This window comes from Dendrobates tinctorius, unplaced genomic scaffold (assembly GCF_039654945.1).
Source record: "Dendrobates tinctorius isolate UK_male_01 unplaced genomic scaffold, ASM3965494v1 ptg000030l, whole genome shotgun sequence".
Taxonomy (NCBI): Eukaryota; Metazoa; Chordata; class Amphibia; order Anura; family Dendrobatidae; genus Dendrobates; species Dendrobates tinctorius.
The window spans coordinates 59313491-59329331 of NW_027361698.1; the positions used below are offsets into that span (position 1 = coordinate 59313491).

The following is a 15841-nucleotide window of genomic DNA, read 5'->3' on the forward strand; positions in this document are numbered from 1 at the left end:
AGAGCCGGCTCGGGGGCGGAGCTACCCCCGGCCGTGCGCGCGCTTAAAAAGCGCTAATGTGAAACCAGCCTAATGCGAACGGTAGATATACAATACTGTTTGAGAATCGGACAGCTCTATACGGTGTGTGTATGGAAAATTGTCAATCTCCGTCTATTTGTATAGGGACTGACACACGCTGTCTCTGTCTAGTTTTGACCGTAATTCAAACAAGAGATATACGAAACTGTTTGAAAAATGGACAGCTCTCTAAGGTGTAGGTCTGGAAAAATGGAAAAACTCCTCTGCTTGTTCTTCCAGCGTCACACCCAGATAGCTTCTATTTGTCCGTGATACCAACCGGTACACGGTAGTGTGTGAGGAGCGTACACCGCTATACAGTGTGTGAAAAAATGAATACTCAGTAACTTACCAGGACAAAATAGGAAAAGTTGGAGAGCTTTGAAAAAAGCAGTTTGAACAGCAGTGTGCACACAGCAATGCAGCTAGCAGGTAGCCTTAAAAGGCAGCCTAATCACCACCAGCGCTGCTGCACACAACAAAAATCCTCCCCTTTCGCTGCACACTAACTGTACAGTGAAAAGCGCTATCAGCAGAAGCAGTTTTTTTTTCTTCTTCCCTGCCTAATGCTCTCTCTGTTCAGAATCAGCAGCAGCACCTCTCCCTATCCTAAGATCGGCAGAAGTAAGATGGCGGTCAGCGGTCACAGCTTTTTATACCCACTGTGATGCCACACAAAGCCAGCCAATCACGTCAATGCCCTTCTTAAGACGGTGGTGGCCGCTGCCCATGTCATCGCGTTGCCCACAGTGTGCGTCCTCCGTCATTGGCTGAGAAAAGGAGCTGGAAGCATTATTTGAAATGTGACTTTGGTGCTCTGATAGGCGATCTCATGGCTGACCTCACGCTATGGTCGGGTTTCGATCGGCGAAACGCACCTTTAGCTAAAGTCGGCTATTTTTTAACTTGACCGACCCGTTTTGCTCTACTCTATATATAAGGTTGTTTAGTGACATTATCTTTAGGCATTTATGGCGAAACAAGAAACTGAGTCAGGGTAGTGGACAACCTCTTTAATTTATTATAATTTAATCTATTACTTTGGAATGTCCAGCACAATTTCTTTTGGCCAAAGTCACCAGTTCATAAAATTGCTCGTTCTCTTTAGAGCTTGTACTGCCTATATAAGTTCTGCTCTTCCTCCTTCTCTCGCTGAGGATCACTGACTATGCAGAGCTCTGCCTTCTGTATATAGGGTTTTGTTTGACTGACAGGCTGAAATACATTCCAAGCACAGAAAATCTCTGTGCTTTGAATGGACTGTAGCAGCACAGAAGGGGCTAGAGGTTTCATCACCACTTATGACGGCTAAGGAACATAATTTTAGCTGCAAGCTAATTCTGAAGATTCTTCATTTCACATAGGATTTACAATGTTTTAATAATGTTTGTGCCTAGAGGTGAAGGTGTTCTCTGTTTTCATGAACCATGACTCTATATAGTACAGTATTAGGGATGGAACAGATTCCTATTTATCTCTGGGGAAAAACCTTGCATGCATCTACTATATATGAAAATGGAGGTACATGGGGTGCAATATAAGCTCATTGATTTCTATAGGTACCAAATTATGAGTCTGTAAGACCTGCTTTCTTAATACGGCCATTTTACTGAAATGTCTCAGAAATAGGTTTCCCCTTTCTGATAGAGAAATATACTTGACTTAGCAGGTTTCATATATTAATATTGGCATATACTGTACATTATACAGAATGGATAGATGTATACAGTAAAGCCTTTGTGCTGAATGTCTACAAGAATGAAAGACTTACAGTAAGTTCTCAACACAAAGACATTAATATATTTGCTGTTCATTTGTGACATATAGTGCAACTTGACCTACTTTACCTGAAAATTTTCGGAACCAGTTTGGCTTCTTGTCCCAGATGATAAAAAGATAGTAAGCAGGAACTCCAGTTAGGGTAATGGCAAAGCCGATCCCTGTGTTTATGGGGTCTGAATATAGTGACAGAGTGACCATAAACAAGCAGGTGAAAGAAAATAATGCTGGTATAAAGATTGGCACCTGAAAAGAACAAAAATAATGGCAAAATACATAACTACTAGTATAATGCTCCTTTATAAAGACCTATTTACAGCTATCAAAAGACAAAGAGTTAAACTGCACCCTATAAGCGTCAAAGTCTTTAAGACAGATTTGTAGAGGAGCACGTCAAAACCAGGGAGTCCATCCTGGAGCAAAGTTCCAAAGCAATAGGTAAAAAGACAGCGCCTCAGACAGTGGTGAAAAGCAAGCCTTATATTTTATTCTGCCTCCTGTGGCGACGTTTCGGTGCTTGAAAAAGGTCTTCGGACCGAAACGTCACCACAGGAAGCAGAATAAATTGTAAGGCTTGCTTTTCACCACTGTCTGATGCGCTGTCTTTTTACCTATTGCTAGTTACAGCTATGTCACACATGTTGGGTTTCAGATTTATAACTAAAGGAAAAGACTTATCTATCGCTCAATTAGAGCTTTTTATATTTTATTTCTTAGAAATATTGTACATAGAAAATAGAAAAACTAATATTGATAATTGTTTGCACATAATGAATTATCTGCACTCTTAATCATGTTACAACCTTTTTTAATTTTCAAGCTGCAAGCAGTTAACAAGAATGAAAATTACACCCTTAACAAGCCCGAAAAGCACATAAAAATCATGTGTAGTATAAGGGAGCTTGTAGTTAAAACTATGTAAATATAATTCAAAGTAATTCTAGCATAAATAAGCATGCTTTCTGGTAAACTAAGTTGGCATGCTTTTGAAATATTAGCTGAGAGTATCATCATTCACACGCAAGTTTTGAACCACTGACGTACCGCGACGAAAGCTTGGATGAGAATATGCTAATACGCTGCTTCCAACCATCTTACACTAGAACATTTTATGACCCGGCAACCGCCATAAATCATTAAAAAAATAAAATATTCATAAATAAAACCTATTGCTACTTTCTTATAAAGAGCTTTAAAGAAATAATCTGTTTATTTCCAAGCCAGGACCAAAGACCCGGTGATACAATGTAAACTTTTTTTGTAGAAAGCCAACGTTACACAGCCATTTCCTAGAAATGGTTAGCCATGTTGTCTACTACAGCTTAAACATAGAGACAGCTGTATATTAGTTGGTGATACACAATCTTCCTCAATATCCCCTGACGCTGAAAGCTTCTGTGCGGCATATCAAGATTAATGTCAGTCAGACCCAGAGGTGAGTGTACCTTGAAAGGGCGATGCATCTCAGGTCGTTTATACCGCAGATAAATGAGTCCAAGAACAGCCAGGCCAATAAAAAGCCACCGAGCAAAGCTGAGGAAATTCAGAAGGCTGTAGATATCCCCCGTGAAAAGCATTACCATTGTTAGTGGATACTGAAAAAGAAGAGATTATTTTTTATAGAATCAATACGCTCTAGTAGAAAGGATTATCCAACATCTGTGTGTTTACTATAAATGCTTATCTATAAATCAGTTTAGGCTTATAGGCAGGCGACTGCGTGTTCCCCTTTATTTATGGTCTTAGGGGTATTATTAACAGATTAGTACAGAATGTGAATTACTTTGTGAAAATCTTCTATTATGAAATGATGTGTGTTTACGTGAAGCTCCACCTTGGAGGCTACTTTAACTTTTATTATAGGGTAAAAGAGATTCAATAAGGAATTTGATTTGTTAGAGGCAGCTGTCCCTCAACAGAAGATAGGTACTTTGACTTTCACGTGACAGTATTTTGGCCAGTATTTTTGGCATATGCACCTCTTTTTGAATACAGCACATTAATACAGATTGGTCTTTAAATGATGGCAGCATAGTATATGGGTAAATTCCAAACAGAAGAAAAATATACTTATTGGCTTATAGTAGCAAATAAGGAAAAAAAAGAGGAATAATAGTTAGTCCCTTGTATTAAGTAGCTCCCCCAGTGACATTTCTATTGCCTGATCCTTTATGAGTGTGTGTAATGTGTAGTGTAGTGCTAGACATGAGAACATTGAGAAACTTCTTATTTCTCATTTGAGAACCAAGCTCAGATGACATTCTGGTGAAACACTGAACAAAATTACTGATGAAGATAGCTAGGTGTCATGACTCTGTTAGGTATCCCAGGACTAGGGGCTTCTTCCCTGTCTCTAACGCTAGGGGAGCCCTAGCTCATTCTTTCCCCAGATTACTTCTGATCATGAAAACACTGGGGCCATGTACCTTACCTAAAGCTCCTGAATCTGCCCTCAGCCTGTACCCTTCTCCCAACCCAGGGAAGAGGGGAGAAATTGTGTACCATGCAGGGGTGGCATTTATGCACATGTAATCGAAGTACATGTATCAAAGTACTTCTGGCAGTTATAACATGGATGAATGTGACATGCATCTCTATTCTCTTCATACAGGTAACCAGCTTTTCCAATCTCTGCTCTTAATCCACTCCTGTGTCTCCATTCAATGTCAGCAAGCAGTTAATCCTGAATGCTATCTATGTGTTTTCAACTCTGCAAGCTTATACCTGGTAACCAGCTTTTCCAATCTCTGCTCTGAATCCACTCCTGTGTCTCCATTCAATGTCAGCAAGCAGTTAATCCTGAATGCTATCTATGTGTTTTCAACTCTGCAAGCTTATATCTGGTAACCAGCTTTTCCAATCTCTGCTCTGAATCCACTCCTGTGTCTCCATTCAATGTCAGCAAGCAGTTAACCTGAATGCTATCTATGTGTTTTCAACTCTGCAAGCTTATATCTGGTATATAGTTTTTTTCAACTTACTCTGCTTGTCCCCTTATGTTGTGAGGTCAAGAAACTTTTCAAAGTGCTTTATGATCCATGTAGTGCTGGACATGTGTTTATTTGACCACAACATTTTATTGGGTCCTGGTGTCTCAATTTAGTGTGATTGATTAACGAGAAGAGAGAGCCAACAAAAAAAACAAAAAAACTTAGCCTTAACCTCCTATATATTCAGACATAGCTAGGGGGAGCATTTATGCAGGGGTGGCATTTATGCACATGTAATCGAAGTACATGTATCAAAGTACTATTGGCAGTTATAACATGGCAGTTAGCCAGGGCAGGAGACAGGTAAGACATTTATATACATCTACTCCCTGTACATTTGGAGTACAACAAATATATACCATATGCATTTGTGTAATTTATATCCTGGCCGCTGCATTCACAAACATCCACCACCCTGGCATTAACTCTCTACACTCCATCCATATTGGCCCCTCGTTCTTTCCTCTCCTATGTATAGCACTCACGCTCTTTTCACATTGTTAAATTGCACAGATCCAGGCAGTCCCACCATTCAACACCAGAGACGCTCTCACAAATCACTTAACCATCTGCTCACTCTTTCTATCCTCCTTCTCCTAGTCACAGGAGACATTGCTCCCAACCCTGGTCCCCCATGTTATAGAAAGTCAAACCCCCCCACTGCTACACTCAGAAACCCCTCTAATCTTATTAATATTCCCTGCATGCCATCTGTCTCTCTTAATTGTGCACTTTGGAATTCTCGCTCAGTGTGTAACAAACTCTCCTTCATTCATGACTTCTTCCTTTCTAATTCTCTTAACCTCCTGGCTCTTACTGAAACCTGGATCCAGCAGTCAGATACTACCGCTGCTGCTGCTCTTTCATACGGGGGGCTACACTTCTCTCATACCCCAAGATCAGACAATAGAGCTGGTGGAGGCGTTGGTCTGCTCCTATCACCAAAATGTACCTTTCAGGTTATCCCTCGAGTACCCTCACTTGTCGTCCCTTCTTTTGAGGTCCATGCCGTCAGACTCTACACCCCCTTCTCCATGCAAGTGGCGGTGGTGTATCGTCCTCCCGGCCCCTCCCATCAGTTGCTGGATCATTTTGCCACTTGGCTTCCACATTTTCTCTCCTGTGACATCCCTACCCTCATCATGGGAGATTTCAACATCCCCATTGCTCTTCCCCTCTCCCCATCTGCTACTCACCTTTTATCTCTAACCTCCTCATTTGGCCCTTCGCAGCTTACTAATTCTCCAACGCATGAAGACGGAAACTCCCTCGACTTGGTCTTCTCTAGGCTTTGTGCAGTGGATGATTTTGCAAACTCCCCTCTCCCGCTCTCTGACCACAATCTTCTTTCATTCTCTATAAAGAACTGCCAGGCTGCTCAGGTCACCCCCCACTGTCCAGACTTATAGAAACATACAGGCCATTAACACCCAGAAACTTCTGAAGAACTTGCAGTCTTCATTGGCCCCTATCTCCTCCCTCTCATGTCCTGATTCTGCATTGAAGCATTACAATGAAACACTTCAAAGTGCCCTGGATGAATTTGCACCCCCTATAAATAGAACACCACAACACAGACGGCGACAACCCTGGCACACGGTGCAAGCACGTTTCCTGCAGCGGTGCTCCAGGTGCGCCGAACGTCTGTGGAGAAAATCCAATCTACACGAAGATTTCATCCATTTTAAGTTTATGCTTAGAACATACAACACTGCCCTTCACCTCTCAAAACAAACCTATTTCAACACCCTCATCACCTCACTGTCCAATAACCCTAAACGTCTCTTTGACACTTTTCATTCTCTACTCAATCCAAGAGTACAGGCCCCAACCACGGAGCTCCGAGCTGACGATCTGGCCAATTACTTCAAAGAAAAAATTGACCAGATCCGACAGGAAATTATCTCCAAATCCCCTCATACCATGCACTGTCCTCCCTCCCCCACTGCATCTAACTCACTCTCTGATTTTGAACCAGTCACAGAAGAAGAAGTAAGCAGGCTCCTTGCATCTTCTCGCTCAACTACTTGCACCAGTGACCCATTTCCGTCACATCTCCTCCAGTCCCTTTCCCCTGCTGTCACCCCTCACCTAACTAAAATATTTAACCTCTCTCTCTCTTCTGGTATTTTTCCCTCCTCATTTAAGCATGCCATCATACATCCACTACTTAAAAAACCATCCCTCGACCAAAACTGTGCCGCTAACTATAGACCTGTCTCTAATCTTCCCTTCATCTCTAAACTCCTGGAACGCCTGGTCCACTCCCGTCTTATCCGCTATCTCTCAGAAAACTCTGTTCTCGACCCTCTCCAATCCGGTTTCCGCTCTTTACACTCCACTGAAACTGCCCTCACTAAAGTCTCTAATGATCTGCTAACAGCTAAATCAAATGGTCATTACTCCATTCTAATTCTCTTGGATCTCTCTGCAGCATTCGACACTGTGGATCATCAGCTCCTCCTCACTATGCTCCATTCCATTGGCCTCAAGGACACCATTCTCTCCTGGTTCTCCTCCTATATCTCCGACCGCTCCTTTACTGTTTCTTTTGCCGGTTCCTCCTCCTCTCACCTTGCCCTTACTGTTGGGGTTCCTCAAGGATCGGTTCTAGGCCCCCTCCTCTTCTCCTTGTACACTGCCCCTATTGGTCAAACAATCAGTAGATTTGGTTTCCAGTACCATCTCTATGCTGATGACACCCAATTATACGCTTCTTCTCCTGACATCACGCCAGCCTTTCTAGAAAACACTGGCGATTGTCTAAACACTGTGTCTAATATCATGTCCTCACTATATCTGAAACTGAACCTGTCAAAGACTGAACTCCTGGTGTTTCCTCCCGCTACTAATGTACCTATACCCGACATTGCTATTTCTGTGTGTGGTTCCACTATTACTCCCCAGCAACATGCCCGCTGTCTTGGGGTCATACTTGATTCCGAGCTTTCCTTTGCCCCCCACATTCGATCACTGGCTCGCTCTTGTCATCTGCACCTCAAAAACATTTCTAGAATTCGACCTTTTCTTACTTTTGACTCTGCAAAAACTCTTACTGTTTCTCTTATTCATTCTCGTCTCGACTATTGTAACTCTCTTCTAATCGGTCTCCCTCTTACCAAACTCTCCCCTCTCCAATCTGTCTTGAATGCTGCAGCCAGGATCATATTCCTCACCAATCGTTACACCGATGCCTCCACCTTGTGCCAGTCATTACACTGGCTACCCATCCACTCCAGAATTCAGTATAAACTTATTACCCTCACCTACAAAGCCCTCCATGGCCCAGCACCACCCTACATCTCCTCCCTTGTTTCAGTATACCACCCTACCCGCGCCCTCCTTTCTGCTGATTACCTGAGGTTAGTATCCTCAATAGTCAGAACCTCCCACTCCCGTCTCCAAGACTTTACACGTGCCGCGCCAATTCTTTGGAATGCACTTCCCAGGTCAATACGATTAGTCCCCAATCCCCACAATTTTAAGCGTGTCCTGAAAACGCATTTATTCAGACTGGCCTATCGCCTCAACACATTAACCTAACCTATCCCTGTGTGGCAGAGCCAAAAGTTTTACCATAACCAGGTTCCCAGCATCATGTTCCCACATGCTTTATGCATGCATTAGCCCTCTGTGTCTGTACTGTTACACACTTAACATTATGGCTGGTCCATACAATCAGAGCAACTGTTACCACCCACCTTTCGTGTCTACCTCTTTCCTCATAGACTGTAAGCTTGCGAGCAGGGCCCTCACTCCTCTTGGTATTTGTTATAATCTACTGTATGTGATTATTGTTATGCTGTAATGTCTATTGTCTGTACAAATCCCTTCTGAAATGTAAATGCTGCGGAATATGTCGGCGCTATAAAAATAAAATTTATTATTATTATTATAGTACCTTATTACACCAACCAGACTAACAAGACAATACAAACAGGGATAAAGAAAGATGCCAATCATACAAACATATTCACAGAGACAACAGAGGTAAACACTGGGGAGTGGATGATGGGGTAAAGTCAAAGCAGGAGAAGGAAGGGAATTAGCACACAACCAATCCCTAGCAACAGTCTCAGATAAATCCACCAAACACCTTCTCAATCAACAAACCAACTTCTTCTAACCATGCAGCATGAAGCTATCTCATACAATGAGTGCTTGCCATTGCCCAGAATATATAGGAGAGGGGAGTGGCCAACAGTGAACAGATGAGAGGCTTAAGGCAGGAAAGTTTCCAAGAGCGCTCAACTGAGCAGATTAACCCCTGCACTGCTAATAGAAACCTTCACCATTTAATATGAAGGCACAGTGTTTCTAAATAGTGCAGGAGTGGGAGAAATCAGACACTGCTTTCTTTTGCCTCCTCTCTGCCTTGGTAAACTCATGACACTAGGACTGTAGGTGAAAAAAACAGATATCTGAATGATCCCATACAGTGATACAGCAATTTGCAGCCCACACATAAGCAGCTGTGTGAGCCGGCTAGTCTCATTTGATGTCAAGTGGTTCTGAAAAAGGACCTGAGCAGCAATAGGAACCTAAAAAGATGATGAGCAGGAAGTATTTTAACACACATACACTACACTGCCAGAGTTGCCAGCTTCACATTATCTAGACAGCTTATCAAAAAATCATGGACAGACAATATTTTTTATGGACACATTGGAAAACCATAATAAATCATTGACAAGTGACACGTCTGCAGCCCAGAATTCTGATACAAAGACATCAACTGTATTCACTGTATACTGTAAAATGATAATTACAGTCAAACTAATCTGCATAAGTTTCTTCAGCTTCAAAAAAACATAGATGCCTTAACTTTTTTTTATGGACAGGGTCAAAAAGTGACCAGTTTTTACTGGTCACTTGACCAGTGCTTACTGGTTTCTTGAATTCTAGATGCTTGGCAACTGTACACCACAGACATATTCATAAGCATTTATCCAATAAAACTTTTGCTCTGAGAACTACTGTAATGAAAGCTTATAGATCGCATGGTGACTTTAGAGATAACTAAATGCTGATGATGCAATATGATTTTTTACAACCCATGAATCTGAAAGGCTGATACTTGCAAATGATAGCAACATAGTATACTGTATAGATAGATCCCAAACAACATAGAATAGAATATACTTATTGGCTAATAGTATATAATAAAGAAAAAACCCTACTAAAGCAAAAAGTGGAATAATAATTAGTCCCTTGTCCTCCAGTGAAAATTATATTCCCTAATCTTTTCTGAATATGTAAGTAGTGTAATGTATATTTGTTATCATTGCTGTGTCCTCCAGTTCCCAGAGCAGCGCCCCGCTGAACCATTGAACTCTATGGAGCGTTTTTGTCACACAGAGAGTCTAGTACATGGGGCAATAGCTGTTTTCCCAATGGATGTCTATGAGATTCAGAACAAGTCTAGTAGACTAAAGGCACCGTCATACTGTACACAGTGAGATTACTGATTTTGTGATGCATCAGCGATCTCGCTGTGTGTGACATGCATCAGCAATCGGCCCCCCTGCCGGGTATCGCTGATCATGCACGAATGTCCTGGGCCGTTTTTTGATCATTAGTCTCCCGCTGGCCAGCACGCATCGCTGCGTGTGGCAGCAGGAGAGCAACGATCAGCGAGCTTTCAGCGGTGTAAGCAGAAGCTGGGAGCTGGTATCTAAGGTAAATATCAGGTAGATAAGCATGCGCTGTCACTTAGTTACCCGCTGTGTACCTTAGATACCTGCATGCTCGCACAGGGAGCTGGTAACCAAGGTACACAGCAGGTAACTAAGTGACACGCGCGCTTAATTACCCACTGTGTACCTTAGATACCAGCTCCCAGCGCCAGCACGCAGGTATCTAAGGTACACAGCGGGTAACTAAGCGACGTGCTCGCTTAGTTACCCGATATTTACCTTGGATACCAGCGTCCTCGCTGGTCCTGATCGCTGGTGAGTCTGCCTGTTTGACAGGTCACCAGCGATCATGTAGCGATGCACCAGAGATCCTGACAAGGTCGTATCGTTGTCGGGATCGCTGGTGCATCGTTTAGTGTGACGGGACCTTAAGACCTCACTCAGTGTCTACAATTCACGTACAGGTTCTATCAATGATTTTTATGTACTTAGTATAGTCTATGGAGCTGTTCACATGTCTGTTCTTTTTTTGTGGACTGAGTGATTTGAGCAAAATGGTATGTCACCTACAAGATATATAGTGGCTAGTACATCAGCTTTAGTAACTTTTTTAACCCTTCATTTCTCACAAATGACAGTGACACTGGGAAGAGGTCACAGTAATATGATGATGCTTCTATAGATTTGAATTTTACGGTCATACCTGCAATTCAATAGTGAAGAATCAGTAATGTAAAATGAATTAGTATGAAAGGTTATCATACTGATATATGTAGCAGGACAGAGCATGCTGTTTCATGGTTTATATGAGCAACTTGCCAACTGGCAGTTCATGTTGGGAGCTAAATTTTTAGGTTACAATTTTGGCAAAAAATTGTGCAACAGGTATAATTACAGCTGTGGCAAAAATTAAGAGACCACTGCACAGTTTTATAAAACATTTCTCTACATGTCTGAGCCATTCCATTCCAGTGTCAGTTGAATTCCTTTTCCAAACATTTTATTGGGGTTTTAACAATATAAAGGAAGGGAAAGGAGAGAGGGGGAGGGGAAAGGGAGGAATAGTTTAATTCCAACCAGAGTGCACCTCATTCTACTCAGTGTGCTTCTGATTAGGTGATCACCTTAACAAAATCTTATTTAATGAAGGAAAGTATAAAAAACCCTGCTGTGGTGTTCACAATCCTCTTGCAATAGGACAAGCTGGATGGCAAAACAAGTGCTAGTAATATTCCAAAAGCAATAGCTTGCCAAAGGAGTTGAAAAGAAAAGTTTTGAGTGAGGAAAAGAAGGACTCAATTCTGGCTTTACTAGCAGAGGGATACAGTGAGTGTCATGTTTCCTTCATCCTTAAAATTTCTAAGACCGCAGTCCATTACAACAGGGTCAAGCAGCAGACACTGGGGAGAGCAAAGCTGCAGACCAACAGAGGGCGAAAATGACTCTCCACTGACCGGGATGACTGTCGTCTTATTCAAATGTCGCTCAGCAACAGGATGACATCATGAGACCTACAAAAGGAATGGCAAATGGCAGCTGGGGTGAAGTGCATGGCAAGAACAGTTCGCAACAGGCTCCTAGAGGTAGGGCTCAAGTCATGTAAAGCTAGAAAAAAATCCTTTCATCATTGAGAAGCAAAGGAGAGCCAGGCTGAAGTTTGCCAAATACCATAGGGATTGGACCATAGAGGACTGGAGTATGGTAATCTCTGATGAGTCTAATTTTCAGCTTTGCCCAACACCTGGTCTTCTAATGGTTAGACAGAGACCTGGAGAGGTGTACAAGGCACAGTGTCTTGCACTCACTGTGCAATTTGGTGGAGGATTGGTGATGATCTGGGGATGCTTCAGCAAGGCTGGATTTGGGCAGGTTAATCTTTGCTAAAGACTTATGAATCAAGCCACATACAAGGTTATCCTGGAAAAACAGTTGATTCCTTCTGCTCAGGCAATGTTCCCCAATTCTGAGGCCTGGTTTTTCCAGTGGGATAATGTGCCATGCCATGCAGCTAGGTCAGTGTGTGGATGAAGGACCATCACCTCAAATCCCTGTCATGGCCAGCCCAATCTCCTGACCTGAACCTCATTGAAAACCTCTGGAATGTAATCAAGAGGAAGATGGATAGTCACAAGCCATCAAACAAAGAAGAACTGCTTAAATTTTTGTACCAGGAGTGGCATAAGGTCACCCAAAAGCAGTGTGAAAGACTGGTGGAAAGCATGCCAAGATGCATGAAAGCTGTGATTAAAAATCATGGTTATTCCGCAAAATATTTATTTCTGAACTCTTTCCGAGTTAAAACATTAGTATTGTTGTTTCTAAATGATTATGAACTTGTTTTCTTAGCATTATTTGAGGTCTGCAAGCACTGATTTTTTTTGTTAGCTTGACCATTTCTCATTTTCTATAAATAAAGCTGTATGTAAGGGCAATGTGTAGAAATGAAGAAATAAAAAGATATGGACAGTGACTAGCACATAATCACACACTTGCCACTTCCCAATGGCTTCGAATGATTACCTGCAGTCTTGTAGTAAACCATAGATTGCACTTGCTGCAGTCATGATGAGTAGAGTGAAATGACAAACTCAATCTTGCGCTGCTGAGTTACTGAGGGCAAAATTTATTTTAATGTACTGAGCTGATGTAGCAGAGCTGTCATTTAGAGAGACTAATAAAGTTCTGCAATATGTTTGTCACATATTAAAAATGGTGGATTTTACTTTGTGCTGTTCATGACTTGCAATCAAGTGTTTGTTTGGTTGTAAGCTGTTTGGTAAAAGTTAATGAATAGGTTAATGGATGGCCACAGATTGGGCAGGCTATAAGTATTATCCCATTGATCAATAGCAAGCAGTGATCTAATCTAGTGCATTAGACTGTGTTGGGGTAGAGATAGCCTTAAAACCTGACCTTTCATGGTCCCTGAGTAGTGGAGATGAGAAGCACTCAGCTCCAGCAATAAAAGCTGCCAAGATACCACAATAACAATGAAAGATGGGAAACAATATATATCTGTACGTAAGTCAGCAGAGACATGGAGCTGTTCGTTCAGCACCACCATGGAATCAAACTGACGGATCAACCAATTATTTCAATCTCTTATATGAAAACCTGTCGACAGCTAAAATGAATCATTTTCCCAAATTAACCAACCAAGAAAATACAACAAGAGACTAAATTATCAAGTTACATGTGTGTTTTGTATTTACTAATTTATTCCATATTTAGATACCTAGACAGATAGACAAATATGCAGTCGGTAGATTGGTTGATTTTACTGAATAGACACAATTTTTCTAAAAATGGTACCAATAAAAACGTCATCTTGTCCCGCAATAAAAGCCCTCATATGACTCTGTGGGTCAAAATATGGAAAAATTATAACTGTCCAAATATGGTCATGTAAAAACAGTTTATTGCAATAAAAAGTGTTTAGTGTATAACAGCAGCCAAACATAAAAACCCAATATAAATCTAGTATCACTCTATTTGCACTGACCCGAAAAATAAGGTCACCTAATCAGTTATACTGCATGAGTAACAGTTAAAAATATAAATGAAACTATTTAAAACCTCCTGTTGATTTTTCATTCTGCCTCCCAAAGATCGCAGTAAGGCTAGGCTCACATACATCCTGCGCTCTGGGCTGAGCGCTTACACCGTTGCTTCCGTGTAAATTTCTGAAATACGTGATTCAGATGGAAGCATTGAAGGAAGATTGCCTATAGTGAGGCAGATGGAGGCACTGTGGACGCCATAGGATCTGTGATCCGACGATGTCCGTGTTGTTAGGATTGCATAAAAGTGCAGTCGGCCACAGTTTTGTGCACTTCTGAAAAGAAGGACACCGTTGATCGGAGGCCAGAAGGAGTCCAGAGTAACTCTGCTGCCTTATAATAGTGAATTAATCCCTCTGGGGTTTCATCTGAATCACGTGGGTCGCCCTCCCAGGGCCGTGGGGTACATGGTACCGGGCCGGTGTCAGGGGAAAGGTGTCACAGCGGCGGTGACCCAGTCTGTGGCCCTGGGCACCCAAATCAATGGTGGTTTGAGATATAGTTTATGTGATAGTTTGTGACGCCACCTGTGGTGTTTGGCAAGCAAGATGTTAAGCCAACACTGCGTGCAGATCCTCTGGGGCTGATGGTATGTTGCAGCATAGATGGTGTAGCTCCCCACAGGTGAAGCTGTAACCCCAGGGCAGTGTATAGGCTCAGGCGGTGTGAGGAAGGTTGGTACCCAGATGTAGCAGTGCTGATGGTGTTGGCACACAAATGAATGGAAGACACCAGGGCTTGTAGTTCCAAAACTTTACTCACAGTTCATGGTGCACACTGGTGCCTGCTTCTGTGCCGTGTCCTCCTGGGTAGAGACTCAATCAACCTCCCGGGTAAGTCAGGATTCTCCTCTCCAACACTCCGCCAACATGTACCTTTCCTGAACGACTCCTCTATTGCGCCTTTTTGTGTGAAGAGCTCCAGTACCGTGGTACTCTGAAGTTCCTCCTGTCAGATATTCCTAACAACTACTTGTATGACAGACAGCTGTAGCCTGTTCGGGGACTCCCTTCTCTGGAGTCCCGGCTCTCTATTCGGTTGCTGTTGTGCCCCAAGTTTTGGATGGGAGTAGTGCATTTACAGCCAACTACTCCACTGGTGTCTGCAGCAGAACCATAAGTGTCCATACAACCGCGGGGACCGAGCCCCGGCCTTGCGCTGAGAACCTATAGGCAGGGTTCCTCTTCCAACCCAAAACTCCTCTCAGTTCTCCTACTCCTTCATTCCGTGCTGTTCCTTCTCTCTCTTATGGAAGCTTAGGTTGCAGTTCTAAGTCTTTATCCTTCTGTTCCTTTCCCGTGCCAGCTGGCTCAGGTCACTGAGGCAGCTGCAGCACGCCTTCCTCCATCCCTTCTTCCAGTGATCCCCACTCCTCCCGAGTGGCTTCCTTCCTCACTGACCTCCTGTCAGACTTACCTCCAATTCTAAACCTTTCCAACCTTTTATATAGCTCAACTCCACCCACCTCCCAGCACATCTCGTATTACGAAGCAAGGACCCACTAAAGGTGCTCTGTTACCCTCTAGGCATGAAGTCGCAATGGGGTCCTGCTGAACTATCCTGTGTGTGGGGTGCAGGTGTTGGAGTGTGGAAAGGAGTTCCAAACTTACCTAGGTGGTGGGGCACTACACCTTAGGAGAAGGTGCAGTACCTCTGTGGTGACTGAGCCTCAGGGGCGCCACACACGTAACTCAGAGATTTAAATGGATTCCTCAGAGTAAGTGATTAGCGTAGCACATCAAATAAATGTGATCCCAAATATTATGTAAAATGTTCCCAATAAAAGCTTCAACTCAATCCACAAGAAAAGCAAGTC

At 42.7% G+C, this 15841-nt stretch overlaps 1 protein-coding gene across 1 annotated transcript in view; it reads right to left on the reverse strand.

Annotated features, from left to right (window-relative positions):
• SLC7A11 (solute carrier family 7 member 11) overlaps positions 1-15841 on the reverse strand; it is a 366962-nt gene that overhangs the window by 51906 nt on the left and 299215 nt on the right. The window contains exons 10-11 of the mRNA XM_073572101.1: positions 3285-3434; positions 1908-2085 (exon numbers count right to left, since the gene is read on the reverse strand). Of these exons, the coding sequence (XP_073428202.1) occupies positions 1908-2085; positions 3285-3434 (328 nt within the window). The remainder of the gene's footprint in view (positions 1-1907; positions 2086-3284; positions 3435-15841) is intronic.